Source organism: Andrena cerasifolii, chromosome 9 (genome assembly GCF_050908995.1).
Source record: "Andrena cerasifolii isolate SP2316 chromosome 9, iyAndCera1_principal, whole genome shotgun sequence".
NCBI classification, from domain to species: Eukaryota; Metazoa; Arthropoda; class Insecta; order Hymenoptera; family Andrenidae; genus Andrena; species Andrena cerasifolii.
Window position 1 is genome coordinate 13,799,786 of NC_135126.1, and position 17,418 is coordinate 13,817,203.

Here is a 17,418-nt window from a genome sequence, read left to right on the forward strand (position 1 = left end):
CAGTACGGTCGCTCCTGTTGACCATTTTAATCCCGTTGACGGCGGCGATTCATGGGGCTGTTCGAGAGACTCGGACGCGTCAGTGACATGCGGGTTGGCGGTGTCTGATGCCGTCGATTATGCGCAAAAGATTTTCCTGTTTTACGCGGGGGGCATAAATTTTGCATATGTATAATTGCAGTAGAAATTTCGAGGAAAGATCGAAAAAAAAATAAAAATGTGTATGTACAATATGTGTATTAAATTGCTATATCAATTATTGTTGAGCACACAATCAACCAGTGCAACTTAGGGTTTCGTTCTTTGATTCAGGTACTACATACCTACGAAATTCTGGACAGGACCAAGAACTAGATTTTCTTGGTAAATTTTGGATGGTGTACCATTTGCTGTGAACATATACAAATGTGGTTTATACTACCTACATTGGACGACCGAGATTCATAGTGGTGTAAGTCACTCGTATGGCGTTTCTCGTCAAATAATGTTTTGCGTTTACTTTTGTAAAAAACTCTACATATATATTGCAGCAGTGGCAACACATCTAAAGCATCAAAATACTATCATAATAAATACGTAGGTAGGTATAGCTATAAGTAGGCACTTCAAAATGTAAAAAAATCTATTTTTCTTATTTTTTCACTTGTCAATGCAACGCATGAACAGCGTCCAATCAGCATCAGCGCATTCGTTATATTCATTGATACTGTTCGTGTGCTGTGCTGATAATAGCGACAACACTTACGGATTTATGCTAGTAGATATGTTTCGAAACGCTCTGCTCTTGTTAATTAGGTAAGTGCTAAAAAGAAATGTTCTTATTTCTCAGTCAGCAATGAAGTAATCACTTAATTCTCAATGAAAGTAAACAGATGGAGCTTTTAAGATTTAAAAACTGTTATTAACTGAAATTATCAAAATTTGCACTTACGCCACTATGATTCTCAGCCCTACGTGTACCCAAAATTTGGGCCAAATCGATAACCTGATCTTCGTGCTTCCCCTCGTCAGATATCGCTACTTCATGACGGAAAAAGTGCAAATCTCGAGGGGATATTAATCCTCGAGTGATAAGCCGAAGTCAGCTTGAATCTGATAAAAGAATCGATAGAGGTCTCATTTTATATATTGCAGTGGAACCTCGATTAAACGTTTAAACGAGCGTTCGATTATTCGAAGGATATTATCAAGCAAAGGAACTGTCTTAAAAGGGTCTTGGCAGTGGAAACAAAACCTGAAAGAGTTACTCGATTGGAACGGGGCGAAGGGGGCAGCATTCGAGAGAGCTGATGGAACATAACGGAAATGAAAAGTGTAATGGTGAAGGAGATTATATTTCTAAGAATAATATTCCTGCACATTTTCAAGCGGAAAATGAATAAAAGCACAAACATTGATTATTTATCAAAACATTAAATTCACTTCAATTGGAATGTTCGAAGTTCCACTGTAGATACTCTGGTAATCGATAACTTCAATTTACTGTTTCTGACAGTCTGGTATTTTTATATTTCACTGAGTACACGGAGAAACGCTGAAAATACATATAATACACAGGGTGTCCAATACCCGGCGGTGCAAGCCGAAGGTGGTGATTCCACGTGAAAAAATAAGCCGAACATATAGAATACAATTTTTTGGCATCGGAAAGGATAAAAATTTAATGCATTTTGACACTGGTAATACATTCACAGAAGATGCAATGTTACGATAGGATACTTGAAGTAACTGTAAAAATGTTAACTTTTATATTATACAGCAAAATGTTCCAAGAACATGCAAATCTTCCCCAAATTTACGGTACGTTACCCCCAAAACTGACAACAAAATACCAAACGAGAAATGCTTGATCGGTCCTCGGGTCAAGCTGCCGAACGAATGTCGAGATAAGATCTCGCGGGCTCGTGTGCATAAATACGATTAAGGGAGTTAAACCGGTGCTAATTCAGACAAATCCCTCGTAGCGTGATCAGCTTATTGCCTCTCGAATCACGCGGCTTTCATGTAGGGAACGAGCAGACAAATGTACAGGATGATATATTCCGACGTATGTGGAGCTTGTGCCTGATCAAAGGCAGAAAGGTCGACAGTGGTACTTCGTTTGTTCGATTTAACGATGCCCCCCGTTAATTAATTCAGACGCTCCAATGCTAACAACTACGGCGCCGTGGAAATGTCAGAGAGACGATCCTCTGGCGTGCACCGAATCGGTCGTGGAACGATACAGCCGTGCCAAAACTACGGCAAAGGTGAAACTGTACGGCGGGAGGTCGAAAGCGAAAACTGTCTGCGGTGGAGACTCAAGCATCCACGAGATGGAAACGACGCTTTCATACTGACAATTCCGGGCTCTCGGCTGGGCCGAGTCCCCGTCCGCGCTTTATCGTCTTGGTAATGTGAAATAGAGAATAACACGAATCAATACCAAAGCTTGCAGCTTTCGCGCGTGGAGCCTTAATCTTTAACTCCTTGGAGAAATTCTACTCGGAGATAGAATTTTTGTTCGCCTTTTGTGTGAAGGAGGTTTAATGATTCAAGGATGTTCTATGTTATTGTTTTACGGAGATGTTACTTTATTATGTGTACTTTTTAGTGCTGGATACGCCCCTGGATGCTGCTAAACATACATATTATGATCATCGTGCTTATTTTTCCATTACAAAACTACTAATTTGTTTCTATAATGTGATGTTTCACCTGTTAATCGCCTATGTGTGTATCTATACTAGATATCCAGGACTTATTATAACAAAGTATAATAATGAGTATGCCACAAAAGTTGATAGCGAGGAGACGTTGCGAAATAGCTCTATTTTCGCCGACGCAAAGACTATGAAATGCAACTGACTGAACTCTGGCTCGATAGCATTTCTAATTGATAAGCAATATTTTATCTACAATTGAAATGGAACTGAATTTACCTACAGTGAAAAATTGAATGTTCTCGGCTAAACTATAATCAGACATAACACAAAATGAATTGACTAGGGAAATCTTCAAGGACTTAAAGGTATTTGGGGTAAGGGTGAGGGTGGTTGTAAGAGCAGAGCTTAGAAAAATGCGAGTTTGGTTCAGTTCTACAAATGCTGGGATGCCAGATTCAGTTTATGTATGAAAAGTATTCAACATAGAAACCTTAGGTGCATTACGTAAAAGCTTTTTTTTCCATAATGTCTACTAAATGGTCTTGAATCACAATACCTAGTAGGAGAAGGTGAACTTAGCACGACATATGCATTATATAATGCATTCATAACTACTAATACTGTGTAAACCTAAATGCTGCTCTCTGAACTTTCTACAACTTTCAGAATTCGCTATAAAGTTTTTAAACTCCGCGAATGCTCTCTCAAAGCTCGCCAAGGACTCTCTGTAAACTCCCTAAGTTCCTTAACACTTTCTAAATACGTTTCCTAAAAAAACTCTCTGTAAGGACTAGCTAAAAGCATTGTACATCCAAACACACACACACTCGCAGTCACCTTTCAACCACCTCAACGCACACAGGGATCAGCTAAATCTCAAATCAACCCTTAGAGACTTAGCAATCTTTCTGTTACGCAATTCCTTCACATTTACTCTTTCAAAATCCTCTCACTCCACAATTATATTATCTAATTAACTCTCTATAACATATCATATTGCCTGTGTCTTATATCACTGCTGCTAATTCGCAAAACATTCGTATTCAATTACTGTAATATAGGTATAAATCTGGAGCATTTATCTTACAATAGAATGTTGATGAAATGGAATTGAAACGTACCTGTTAAACTTATATACGATCTGTAACATCTACCAGTGTCTTAAAAATGTCAGTTATATAATATAGTTCACTCAGCTTTCAATTTCCCCTCATTTAAACCGCAGAATTCCAAATAAAAAAGCAGCGCGGGTAACCAAATATCGCGTCCCTTCTCGAACATACACCCTCTGCCTGTAGTACCAGAAACTTGGCCACAGAGAAGCCCCATCCATACATTCAGACGCTGACCTATGCGCGTACATAAACGTCCATTTGTACGGCAGTTAGGAGCGTGTCAGGTATTACGCGGCAAAAATCGGCTGTTCCCCAGAACGGGGACGATGCTGGTCGTTCCGGTGATAACAGTTTATATCCGTGTGACAAGAATTGGCATTGGCCGAAGTTGCGTAGCGGCGCGACGTCCGACACGAATCACCTGTACTTGAGCGCGAATTGTTATCGCCCAAGTAGTTACCAGGGTTGTTATCTAGGCACCGACAAATCCTTTTTCGCCCCAGCTGCCCCAGACCTGGCCGTAGATGCGGCACGCTGCGGTGGAACCCTTGGACGCGATACATATCTGGAAAAGGGAGTCGAGGCGCAGGGGTCGCAGGCAAGCCGTGACTCGAAAATCGTGTGCGGCATAACTCGCCGTATTTGCCGTGGAGATGCAGATATTCACGAGCAAACATGCATCAGCCGCGCGTATAAGGGGATACGCGAGCTTGTCTGCGTGCAAATATGTACAGGAGTCGCCGGTGCTCCGTGAAAATCGGTAACCGGCCTGTAGTCTTAGGCGGGTCGATCATCCACCGAAATTCCCGTCCCCGTCTTGCGTATTTTTCTACGGCAACGCGGTGGTTAGCTGCGCGAGACAGGACTGAGATGATGTTTATTCGTCGTATCGAGCGACAGATGGGGAAATTAAATGCGATGTTTTGGTGAGACGCGGAACTTGACGGTGGTTAGATGCGCCGAGTGGTGTTTGGGAATAACTGCGAGGAGGAACGTTTCTCCGGTGTGTGGCAGCTCAGTCAGAATGCCGGGAAACGACACATAATATCTGTGCTCGTATCCTGCGTCTGGGGAGAAAATATGCTTCGGAGACACGAGTTGGGAATCGTGTACGACACAAGTCGCTGTCGTGGCTATGGGGCTGCAGATGTTGCAGCGCGCACATCGTTGCACGTGGGACGTTAGGAGTGCAGGAAATACGCGGATGGATCCTCGAAGCCCGCTGCAGCTTCATCTCTACGGCGTATTCTTCCCAACTTGATCATTCTTTTACTGCGAGCACTCGTTTCTCGCCTTCGTGCTTCCTCCCCCGACTGCTGAGGCGCATCGTTTTCTCTCACGTTCTGCCCGTTCATCGATGTAAATCGCTGACCGACGGATGGACTCATCAGCTGTGCGCGCTGCGAATTGTTTGCTCGCCAGCATGGTAGTTATACATGTGAGTAAACATCGTTTAAAGTTCGCGAATGTGTTGGCGGTGGCTATTTGACGACAGCGGTCCTGGGCTGGTTTTAAGGTCACCGAGTCTACTTGTTTCGCGATGGAACGATGTAATATAGAGGGATGCCGGGGAACGTGCAATTTAGAAGGACACATAAGGCGGCCGGGAAACAAGTTACAAACTGCACCACATCGGGTTCTCGCGGTATTTACCATCGAGATGCAGATACCCGTATGCAAACACGCAGAACCTGTAAACAAGGACAGAGGCACACACGCGGGAGACTTCGAATTACCGGGTTGCTGACTAGCCCCCATGGTGTACTTTTCCTAACTTCGTTATCCCGTTCTCCGTTGCGTCCGCATGTACGCGCAACTTCTTCCTGCTGATTACGTGGGCCGAAGCTTTTCTCATACGCTCTTCCCCCCCCCCCCCCTTTGATTGTGTGTCAGCGAAAGAACATTTGTAGCTAGTGATAAACTCGGTCAATTCCTTTCGAAAGGATTGTTGGTTTGTTAATTATTAACATTTTGCTACGGATATATTTTTAAACCCCTGCCTTACATGTAATGACAAGTCACACTCGTGGTGTGAATTTGGTGTTTTCTATACTGGAGTAGACGTTACGTGTCTGAATTAAATAAATACGGAAGCAGGTAGAGAAATATTAAGCAGTCGTTAGTTTGTAAGATGTAATATTCGGTATGTGATTTTAGTTAATTGAATTCGTAATTAACTATTTACATTTAGTTACGATTCGTAGATATTCTGTCAATAACTGCTGGATGTTGGAATAACACCAGTGTGTAGGTACTTGGATTTCTACGATTGTAATCAAGAGGTATTTCGTGAAAGATCGCAAGTAAATGCATATGATTTATTCCAATATCAACCCTGTCCAGTATTTAAGAGTGAAAATATTAATATAATACTCGATTTAAACTACGAATCACTGCCTTTTCAAATTTATATACTCAAATGTCTGCTGCAAAATTTTCTAAATCTATTCTAAACATCTGAAACGTGCATGCAATGTTAAAGGAGTCACTTTCATCATGATTAGCAATGATAATTCTTTACGTAATTCTGAAGGTTTATTATACGAAACCATATAGGAAACTAATGAGGCAATAAAATATGTATGCATCACAACTCAATGAACTTAGCTAAAAACATCTCTAATAATATGTAGAAAAATACATACAGTTCTATTCGTAGTTATATAGTTCGAGAAATATTGATGACCTTCCTTACACAAAAAACGTTTCTATATTACACAGTTTGTCTAATTCCTAAAACATTATTTTTCTGCGTAATAAATCCGGTACTCCATTTTACTCTTCATTGTGAATTTTTCAATCACAAAATAAATCTCGCTACCTTAAGGAATTATCATTGTTATTATTATTACACGTCTTTATTACACTAAATATAAAATACAGTGCAAAAGACGAAGTACATGTAGGCTGATATTAATCTAACCAAAATTATTTAAGCACACGTAGCAAAGAATTCAGCGAAAAGTACCAAGTAAAATTTCCGTCATATTTATCGTTGAGGTGCGGATATCCTGGTGCAAACACGCATCGCAGCATAGACGAATACGAATACGCAGAAACCGCGTCTTTGAGTCACGCCAGATACCAATTTTCAGCAGCGGAGTGTACTTTTCCTAACTTCATTATCCTACCCTAAGCAGGCCTCCCCCGTTCTCTTATTTGTGTTTTTGTGCTAATATACGCGCCCCTGCCACCCTCGTAATCTCATTTTCCGTTTAACTTGCGAGAATGAGAAATCCAGAAATTAGTTGGCACACGATTATCTTCCCTCCCTTTTTAATGGACAAACAGAGGTACGTAATTCCTCGCTCGACCCAAATCCGCGGGCGAACAATTGGCAACAATCAAGCAACGTAATTTCCTAAGTGACCCAAGCGCGGATGGGGCTAGGCTGAATGAATTATCGATAACGTAATTTTTATCGGCAAAGAACTCTCTCTCTCAGCGGTCTGAATCTATTTAAGGGATCCCTGTTGATCGTAAAATTTATTTCAAACGATATTCAATTTCTAATTGATCCGGAGCTTAAAGTATTTCCACTGCTGGCAATTAATTGCGTAGATTAGGGGCCTTCCTTGATAATGATAAATGTGTTACGACTTCCAATTCCTCGTTCATGAAGATACCTCTTCCAGAAGTTCTACCGAGGAATTATCTCGTTTCAGCTACCATAGTACCGTAACAAGTAAATGAACGCAAGCAGCTTCGATGTAACAAAGTAAAATTACCTATTTCACAATCAAAGTTCATTCCTGTGCAGGTTCCATTGCAAATTTCATTAACACAAATTATATTACAATAACCACCTTTGTTCCACCAGCCACCTGCCATTTCACCCCGTTCACCCAAAGTTGCGTTCCATGAGCACTCCAGCTAATTGATGTTTCCTAAACATATCCGTTGCAATAAAACATCTCTGGCATCGCAAATACCATACCTGCATCCTTGACTCTCCAACGTCTTTTTCACGTCACACCATAATCTTCATTTCCTAAATGTATAGATTTAAGACGGTCCGCAAACAAGCCCCTCAATTAGGGGTGTCAGCCATTGTCCCAAGGAGGCCACGTGATACTAGTACGCAACGCGACGCTCGGTTTCCCTCGTATTTACCCTGGAGATGCAGATACACAGCCGTGCAAACATGCATCACCGCGGAACACGGGGCGAAAGGGGGTTGGTACGTGTACACCGGCGTCCTTTCGAGTTTTCGAAACGCGCTGAAAAGCAGGCCTCGCGGTGTATACTTCTCCTAACTTCATTATACCGCGTCGCGGGCACCGCTGTGCTTGTTTGTGCATTCGTTACATCGGTTTGCTTGCACCTTTATCCACCCCTATCACGACTCTCGCCCTCTCGTCGGCATGCTAACGCGCGCGCCACGCCGTTCGCTCCGCGAGCTCAAGAGAATAGAGGGGAAACGGGCGGGTCCGGGATGGCGAATGAGAAAAAATCGCCGGATCGAAGCAGCACACGGCGCTGCTTCGTCATTGTGCACACGGTATACATAATACATGCGAATAATATTAGCCCCCGCGCGGGGCGGAACGACGCCGACGCTTTTGACGAGGCCGTTGTGTCACGACCGACGCTTTCACCCGTGTATTTTCACGGATACCCTTTTTTCCTTATTTTTTTCTCTACCGGCTGATTCTTCGCTCCTTTCGCCATCTAGGGCATTAATTCTCGCGCCGTACTCGCGCGCTGACTTCCGTTTTCGGGGGAGAGCACGCTGATCGCAGGTCGCGCGTCTGCGATCCCAGGTTCCCCTTATCGTCCTCGAATTTCGACAAATTTCGCGGTAAACGGGCAGTATGCAGGGGAAACGCAGTGTTGTTCGCGTGGAGGTGGAAGTTTGTACGAGAATTGCTCCACCGCTCGTTAAGTCGTGAATGGATTCGGTGGTCGTGATATTACCGCGAAGAAAGATTCCTCGGAAATGTCGCTTCTGGGAAATTTCATTGGCCGATAGCGTTTATTGCTCCTGATATTGACAGTCTTCTGGAACGAATCACTGCAGCTTGGCGGTTTTACTTCAGAGAATTTCTGTCTCGATCCAAGCGCAATATGTCCGCGTTCATTGCGATCACGAACGATTGCAAGTATTTTATGATGTTGATGTTTCGTAGACATCGCGGAATTTCTCGTTTCATTCGAAGCATGGACATCGCGCAGAAGGGAAGGGAGCTATATCTTATTATTGCATTCGAGTCATTAGACGGCGATAATATTTCTGGTGAATTGTTTAGATACTAATCATTTCCTCTTTCATTTTTGTTTATATTATACCAGGGTTTAGAACACCGATGAGATATTTCATTGTTCTATAGGAAAATTCATATTCTATTCGTGAGATAGTGTTGGCACTATTAAAAGTATCGAATCTTATATAAAAACCAAATTATACAAATTAAGATGTAAAACAATAAAATTTAAGACGTTAATATTGCTCACACTGCTAAACTGTAATACCTCCAAAGTACTGTTGATCTAATCTAATACAAGAGAAATACTCATACAATTACGCTTCAAGCAAGCAAAAGAAAAGATATTATGTAATATGTATACACTTTTGAATCTACAAGAGAACAAGCAGAGTTGAGCAAAATATAATCTAATTACAAATTACGATTAAAATGTATTTGTGTAATTAATTACACATTATATTCTATAATCGTTAATTGTTCACAATTTTGTAAACTACCCAAATTAACGATAACAGAAAATAATGCGTTTGTGGTCAACTCCCTAAATTAACGATTACAGAATATAATGTGTAATCAATTACACAATTACATTTTAATCGTATTTTGTAATTTGTAATTAGTATTATATTTTTCCCAACTCTGAGAACAAGTCCTCGAATTCATCAAAAAAATCCTCAACTACGACCAAAACACTGAAGAATTCCAACGTTAAGAGAACCTTCAATCATTCACGAACTCCCAGCATTTTATACCGTCTTACACACGCGCTATTACTCCAACCATTATTACCCTCAAAGATTGACCAACCCTGCGAGCCCCTTGCACACCATGTCTTCCACTGAAACATTAATCATGACAAGACAAAGTATCGATCACCACGCGTCACGTCTAAAATCTCTCTGGAAACCTATCATTACCGTCAGAGAAAGCCACCGCAATTATCCCCGACTATTAATCGCGCGAGGAACGAGCAGGCGCGGTACGATTGGCACGCGATTCGTTAACGCGGTTTAAAGGAGGCCGAGATCGCTCCCGCGAAATCTACAGGGCAGATCCATCATTGTCTGTTCAGAAGCTGATCAATTAAAAGCTCCTCTGTGCGCGTCTCGGTGCCGAGTGGAAGAGGGATGGATCGTGACGCGGTCGGATTCTTTGTTGCGAGACGCATCGTTCGCGTTGCGATTTTCGCCCGCTAACGAGATTTCCGCGGCACGTTCGCAAAACGAAACAGCAATCCCCCCCCGCCAGCTGGATGATATTCACGAGCGACGTGTTGCGTTCTAATCGAACGCGTTTTGCATCCAGCCGCATTCTTGCGTAACGACCGTTTGAATCTTTCATAAGGGCGAATCGAGAAAGGTCACGATCGAATTAAAATTTATGCGCTAGCGGCAAAGGCTCGTCGGCGCGACGCTTTTCCCACCTTTGATCAGGAAAGTTTCGCTGGCTACGGCCGCGATAGCTGCTCGGTTCCTTCCTTCTAAATATTTGGCATTGCGGCTTTATTGGGAGAAGCGGATGAAAGATTGAGTGAAAGTCGCCAGTTGGTGGTTTTGCATTCAAATTATTCGCGAAGGATGTGTGGGAGTACCGATTTAACTTTCTAGGTAAGAAGGGACTGGTAGTTTGTTGGATGAAGAGTGGTGTTTGCCGTTTCGATGATATTTACATAGTGTGTTAAAGTAAATAATTGTTACTATTGGTACATTTTGGTACTATTCCGTAATAAATCGACCATTTTTTGCCACTCCATGTGAGCGATTTTGATAGAATCGCAATGCAATGTACTTCATGTAAAATTAGAGCGGGATTTAAGTCATCGCTTTACTGGTTTGGAATTTTTGAAAAAAAATATAGGCAGTCAAGCCTATTTCATGAAAACATGCACTATGAATGAATGTTTGCCTTCGAGACTATCGATTGTACAAAATTCATCGTTCTTTTATTGTAATGAAGAGAAATTACTCTATGTACAGAAATTTTATTTACCTTTCGGCCGGAAATTCATTTCTTTAACATGATAGCTATAGAGGAATTCTGCTTTTTTTTTAAAAATATACATACAAATTCTAATTTTTCTATATTTTCTTCAGTAGTACTTTAAATAACTTCTACTTGCATATTATTTGAAAGGTGTTGCAGAATTTACAGAAGCCTAGTACTTGTCAATAAATCTCCCTAACAACTATTGTTAGTCTTTCTAATTTTTCTTATGTATGAAATCTTTGTACTTTTTAATAAATTCTTGTTTAATTTCCGTTCAGAACTGAAGACGATGATAGATATTTTCCCACGTTTCAAAAAACAAATTTAACATCAAGCTTTTATTAAAATGTACTAAAAAGGAAATATATATATATAACTAACGAGTGAAGTTGAATATAAAAGCCTGTTTCCAAAAATTTGGTTTTTATTATAAATTATTTTATGCTTTTTACTGAAAATATCGGATATACGAAAGTGGACCAAAATTAGCTTACAACATTTCACCCTAACAAATTAACTAACGAACTCACCAGTAAAGTTAAATAAAAGCTTGTAATTAATATACTTTTGTCCAATAAATCGGCAAATATTCGTTGCTAATACCTATCTTCAGAAAGGCGACTCCAATCACTGATTCGTTGTAAACAGAATACAAGCTTGTGACTGTTCCTTTAGACCACCCATGTTGGGTGAATTACATTTTCTGTCTTCATCGTAGCACACCAATTTCATATTCATCCTTCCACTTCAAGTCCTGAGTATATTACACAACCAGCTGATATATCACTTCTTAATCGCCCGCAAATGTAAACTGCTTAAAACAGAAGCGCTGGCAATCTCATTTCATATTCATATCACTTACACAAGCAGCAACAAATTTCCAACGCACACACACACCTCTCAGCTCTTGCTCCACGAACTAAGTACTTCTACGCAATAAATATATTCGTGCCTTCCACTAAAGGCTTATTCGATCCTTCATTTTTCCGTTCAACTTCCACTTTCAATCCGCGGTGAATATTGTTTCATCCTGACTCCCGTTCAGCGCTCCAGTTATTCCCTTTAACACATTATTCCCTTTGCCCGAAACTATCTCCAATAGGCGCGCCGACGTTGATAGATCGCCGTCATTTGTGCTCATACGAATTTCATTTGATCGCTTTGTAGGAATTCTGTGAACGATCGCCGGGCGCGCCATCGATGAAACCGTAATGGAGGCGACTCGTAATCGCGCCCGATAATTTATTTTAATTTTAATTCACCGTCGCCGAGCGTTTCGTTTTTTCCCAACACTCCGCGGCCGTCCGCCGGACGCTCGTTGCAGATCAAATGGCCGTGAAAAGAAATCTGATCGCGGCAGCTCGTTGCGGTAATGAATTGCTCCTCCTTCCTGTTGCTCGAGGATGAATTAAAAATTAATCCCCGTTCCGCTCCTCCGGTTACTTCTGAGGAGCGCTACATTTATGCACTTGACGTGATTATTCAACGCGACACGCCGCGGCGAAGCGTTCGCTGCATGGGGATTTTTATTCCGCCGTTGAAATCCGTTCCTCGTCAGGTGATATATCTAAGGACCAAATAGAATCTTAATTTCGCCGTCGTAAATTTCCCTGCGCGCAGCCGGAGTCAGTAACTTATCATTCTCGTGTAAGCCTCCTTCCTTCCCCTCTCTTCGTTTCTTCCTTCGCTTAGTTCGAGCCGCTAATAACGTTCTAACAGGCTTCAATTACGTATCATAAGAACCCTTATCGTCCTGCTCCACGTTCCTAATCCCGCGGCACAACCTATTCTCGTAACTTCTAATCTTATCCCTTATTGTCATGCCCCGCGAGCCTGATCCTCGCTGCAATATATTTTAATAAGATTCCATTTTCCCCAAGCCCTTTGAGATAAAGGACAATTCCGCCACTATCTTAAGATTTTCTAAAGGGATCGACGACGGTTACAGTGCTTGGAAAGCAAAGGGATGTGATGGTTTGTTCTTATTTATCATGCAGAATACGTGGTGTAAATTGGGAATTGTAGTGATCTTATTTCGATGGTTCGGTGGAGGCTTGTAGATCGTAGAATGTAGAATAGAATTGTTTATTCGTTTCATGAAATTATGGAATGTAGAGAATACGATTGAAAGTTAATTTTGAAGAGTCGAATTAGTAGATATGTTATGAGAAATAATTTAGAAGACTTGTAGGTATAGATTTTCAATACTTAATAATTATTAATAGCATACGGCAGCGTAAAATGTCAATTGACATTAGTATATATTTCAGTGAAAGGTGTTTAACAAGCGTTTACAATTTCTTACCAAAAAACCATCAGATATTAGAGAAATAGAATATGGGTATATGTATCTGTGTAGTAGTTAAGCTAAAAATTAATTATTTCTGCAAAGGATGAAACATTTATTCCAATATTTTTGTTTTCATTACAGCTCGGGCCCATCGCAGGAGTGGACTACACGACCAACGTAAGTTTGACCCACTATTTTCTGAATTGATTTAACTCTATTATTTTTAAACCCACGACACTGGTGATGGGACGAACTCATTGCAAACTTATACTCATACTAACATTTCTACAATTATTTGGATTCCTCTTTGATTCCTAAATTTACTCTAGAGTATGGTACAATACACTCTGCCCGAAAGAGTGCCGGCTGAGTGTATTCCAGCACAGAGAAATGACTTTTCCTCTTCGAATAAAACGAAATATTACATTAAAATTCATATTTCAAAACCATTTCAAAATTCATTTTTCTTAGAAAAACTCGTCCCTGAGAATAAACCGTGTATTTGACTGAACCAGTCATTTGATGGACTTCAAACAGATAAGCGCGATATAGTTTATTCTATTACTAAATCGTGAACGAAAATGTGACATAACTCCAACAAAGAAATGATTAAAACCTTTCCCTTTGTTTGCGCGAGTAGATGCAGAAATTTTCTCATTAAAAAAAAAAACAAATTTAACTATCTTCTTGTCGTGATGATTATTGTTCTAAGAGAGTAGTTTAAATAAATAAGTTCAACAGAGATAAAGAAGGGTGTAATATGCCTAAAAGATGCGGTCCAGCGATAAGTTACCCATTAACATCGATTGGAATCAGTCAAAGTCTAATATTTCAATGAAAATCCACGAGTGGTTTTACTCTGCCTTATGTTTATCTACGCGATCTTTGTTTTAACCTAGTGCACCGATAAAAATATGCATATATCGAGTGTAGGTCGCAGGGCGAGCCTCCCGCTCAGCGAGTAATTAAACGGAGGGCGCGTTGAGCTTTAAGGACTTTGAAAACTCACGCTGTAAATTACGCGCACAGGCGATTACATCGAGTGCTCCGGGCGCCGGCCACAGACGCCATCCTGACGAAGAAAAACGGGTCGCAAATATTAAGCCGCGCGAGCTGCCCTGCTGCTGTCTAATGCTGGGCTTTTCGAAGCTTCGCGCCAAGTTCAAGCGGCGAGAAAGGATTACACCGAGCGAGAACAGATATTACCACGGCCCATGGAAACCCCGCGTTCGAATATTGCACGGGAAAATAAAAGGATCGGCCGCACGGCCGGATTGAAATGGCGGGCTTCTGCCACCGCGAACCGACCAACGAAACGCGTAACGCGTCCACGAAGGATTCATATTTCTTCCGCTTTTTAATTGATCGTTGATTTAATGGCAGGCGAACGTGAGAAAGTTCTGGGCTCGTGTCCTGCGCTAAATGACGTAGGAACGTTTCAGGGCACCGTTTTTCTTCGAAATGAAAAGTTTAGGTGTTCCTTTCGAGTTTGTAACGGTGGTTATTGCGAGCTGGGTCTTGCGGACCTTATTGCTGAGTGTAAGTCTGAGAGTAATAAGATTCTTGTTGAGGATAGTGATTGAGGGTTTTAGGTGTGAAAGGGGAAGAGTGTGTTGCAGATAGCCTCTTATAGTAGGCTTTTCGTATTTAATATGACGTGGGCCGTAGATCATCAATCAAATTTTACAATTGGGGAAAGTGCGGGGCTTGATACATTAATAAATCCATAAATTAATCCTCAAACGTTGGATGATTGTGCCATTTTGGACTCATAAGATGTGCCCTTCTATACACACTATGAAATAAATTGGCTACTTTAAAGCGATATTTATACTTTTTCAGTGTCTAGACTTTCTGCTGTTTTATGTTATCTTTAATGTTTTAACTTGAGGTTCTTAGGGCGGTATTCTCAGTCGCTACTTATTCTTAAGCAAATGCTTAAGCATTCGGCATCCTTTACTAGATACTATTTAGGTTAGTAGAGGATGCCGCATGCTTAAGCATTTGCTTAAGAATAAGTAGCGACTGAGAATGCCGCCCTTACAATGATATAATAAAAGTAAGGCGTAAAGTAGGAGAGAGTAGGGTAAAACAGAACATTAATGTTTTTTTAGATAAGAGCTGCGAATGAGTTAGTGTCATGTGACAGATCATAGACCCGTGCACACGTTACTTTTCGATTAACAGTGTTATAAAAATTTCCGGTATCGAAGTTTCGACATTATGTTGTGCTTTTTTGACATAATGCTTCGACCAGTTTTCTCATAGCCTTGCTAGTACAGCACATATAATGATTCGTAAAATCAAAACATGTCGTTATGAAGACGCCGAGACCTATCCCTTTTGATACCTCCCTCAGAGAAACATTCAGCAAATTATATGGGTATTTCACGCAACACCTAGCACGAGAGACCCTAAGCACCACACACTTTGCCGCGCGAAGCCGCATCCTATTAACGGTACACCATTGCTCGAATCTATCCAAGTCAGCTTGCATCATGATTGCATCCTGAACGCTCTAGATTTTTCTAAAAACTTTCAGGACCTCTGCATACAACAAAAATTGGTGTTCAAACATATGAATCTTTTCCCTTTCTATTCGCCGATATTTAAACAAACATAAATGGGGTCTCATATTCGGTGCCGTTACTCTATACACAAAATACATTCAAAACTTGTGTCTTAGTCAGCGTTCATAGTATTCAAAACAGTCAGGACCTTCTGCCTTTATATCTCGATCAAGTTCACACATCCCCATCTTCTGTCTTCCTAAATCAACACCCTCTCTGGATAGTACATACTTATCAAATGCCAGTTTCAAACCATAAAAGTGTTTTCCATAAGAATCCCTTAATGCAAAATACAAGAGTGAAAAAAGTGCTGGCCCTTCTTACTTCATTGTTCATCTGTCTTCTGACCACTCGCCTACACCCTACCTCTCGCCTCCTTTAAATCTACGACTCGGCGATATCTCTTCCGCCAAACAGACCCCTGTTCTACCGAACAATGTGGAACGCAGTCGAAACGAGTTGCGAGGGAAATATTTAAACGAGGGGAAGTATTCGGCTGTTCGGCACGGATCGTACGTTAAATGCTGGCTTCCCTCTCAGCGTGGTCAAGATAAACTGGCTCGTTCGTCTGCTCGCGTACACCCCCGTCGGGGTGGCGCGCGCCCCGACTTTTCTGGTAATGACTCTTAGCCCTTTCAATGCGCGACCGTTTCTTAGAATTATTGCCAGTGACGACCTGGCCCCGGAAGCACCTACGGCATCTCTGCCCAGCCCATTGGAAAGTAATGTATCAGAGTAACTGTTTCTTCAATTGAAGATATACGATTCGAAAGGGTTAAATGGGACTTGGGGATTTGTGTGTAATCGCCAGACGACGGAGAGCAGTCACGAGGGGGCACGAAAAGTTTCCAGGTTACTGCGACAACTTCCCTATTTCGCGTCTAATAGCTTCTGAGGAGAATTCCACCAACCCCCCATGACGCAGAGTGTCGACGGTGGTGTTCGGAGTGTCCACGACGACGTACCTTGCGATGTCTGCTTGCTGGAGTCGCGTCTGAAACGTGATGTTGCATACTGTCCTCCGGGATAGTGAAAACATCGTTCATTGGAAAGTTTGCGGTGAGACGTTTGTGATTTATAATAGAAACATATTTCTTTAAATAGAGAATTGTTATTAAGATTGTGCTAGAATCGTGGTGACATTGTAGCAATTATAGGAGGACTTTTTACGTCGCCATTAATTCTGTGCTTTTGTAAGTTATTCGACAGTGGTGCATTTGTTTTTTAATTGCTACCTTGTCAGGGTATGGTAGATTAAAAATAGAGAAGAGTGAGAAAGATAAACACCTACTATCGCGTGTTACTTATTGATAACGAATAAGTATTTGTAAATATTAATTATTTCTGCAACCACTTTGTGCTGTAATACGACATACAATTAATTTTTCAGATTAACTTTATCCCTACTGCGACAACTTTTATAAAAGCTTTCTGTCAGTTTTTGTATATTGACGCATAAATAATTTTTTTCATTACGCCCTCAAACTTTATTCATGATAAATTCATAAAGAAATATGGATGATTAATAACAATGTTTTCTACAAACACGTTTTATTCGTTGTTGAAACGTTTATATACGGTATCATATGAATCTAAATTCATATC

General features: G+C 41.1%; 1 protein-coding gene across 4 annotated transcripts in view; it reads left to right on the forward strand.

Moving 5' to 3' along the window:
• LOC143373455 (uncharacterized) overlaps nucleotides 1–17,418 on the forward strand; it is a 386,763-nt gene that overhangs the window by 32,067 nt on the left and 337,278 nt on the right. For 2 of the 4 annotated variants that reach the window (XM_076820737.1, XM_076820740.1), the window contains exon 2: nucleotides 13,385–13,420. The exons of the other annotated variants lie outside the window; for them this stretch is intronic. In XM_076820737.1, the coding sequence (XP_076676852.1) occupies nucleotides 13,385–13,420 (36 nt within the window). The remainder of the gene's footprint in view (nucleotides 1–13,384; nucleotides 13,421–17,418) is intronic. 4 annotated transcript variants of the gene reach the window in all.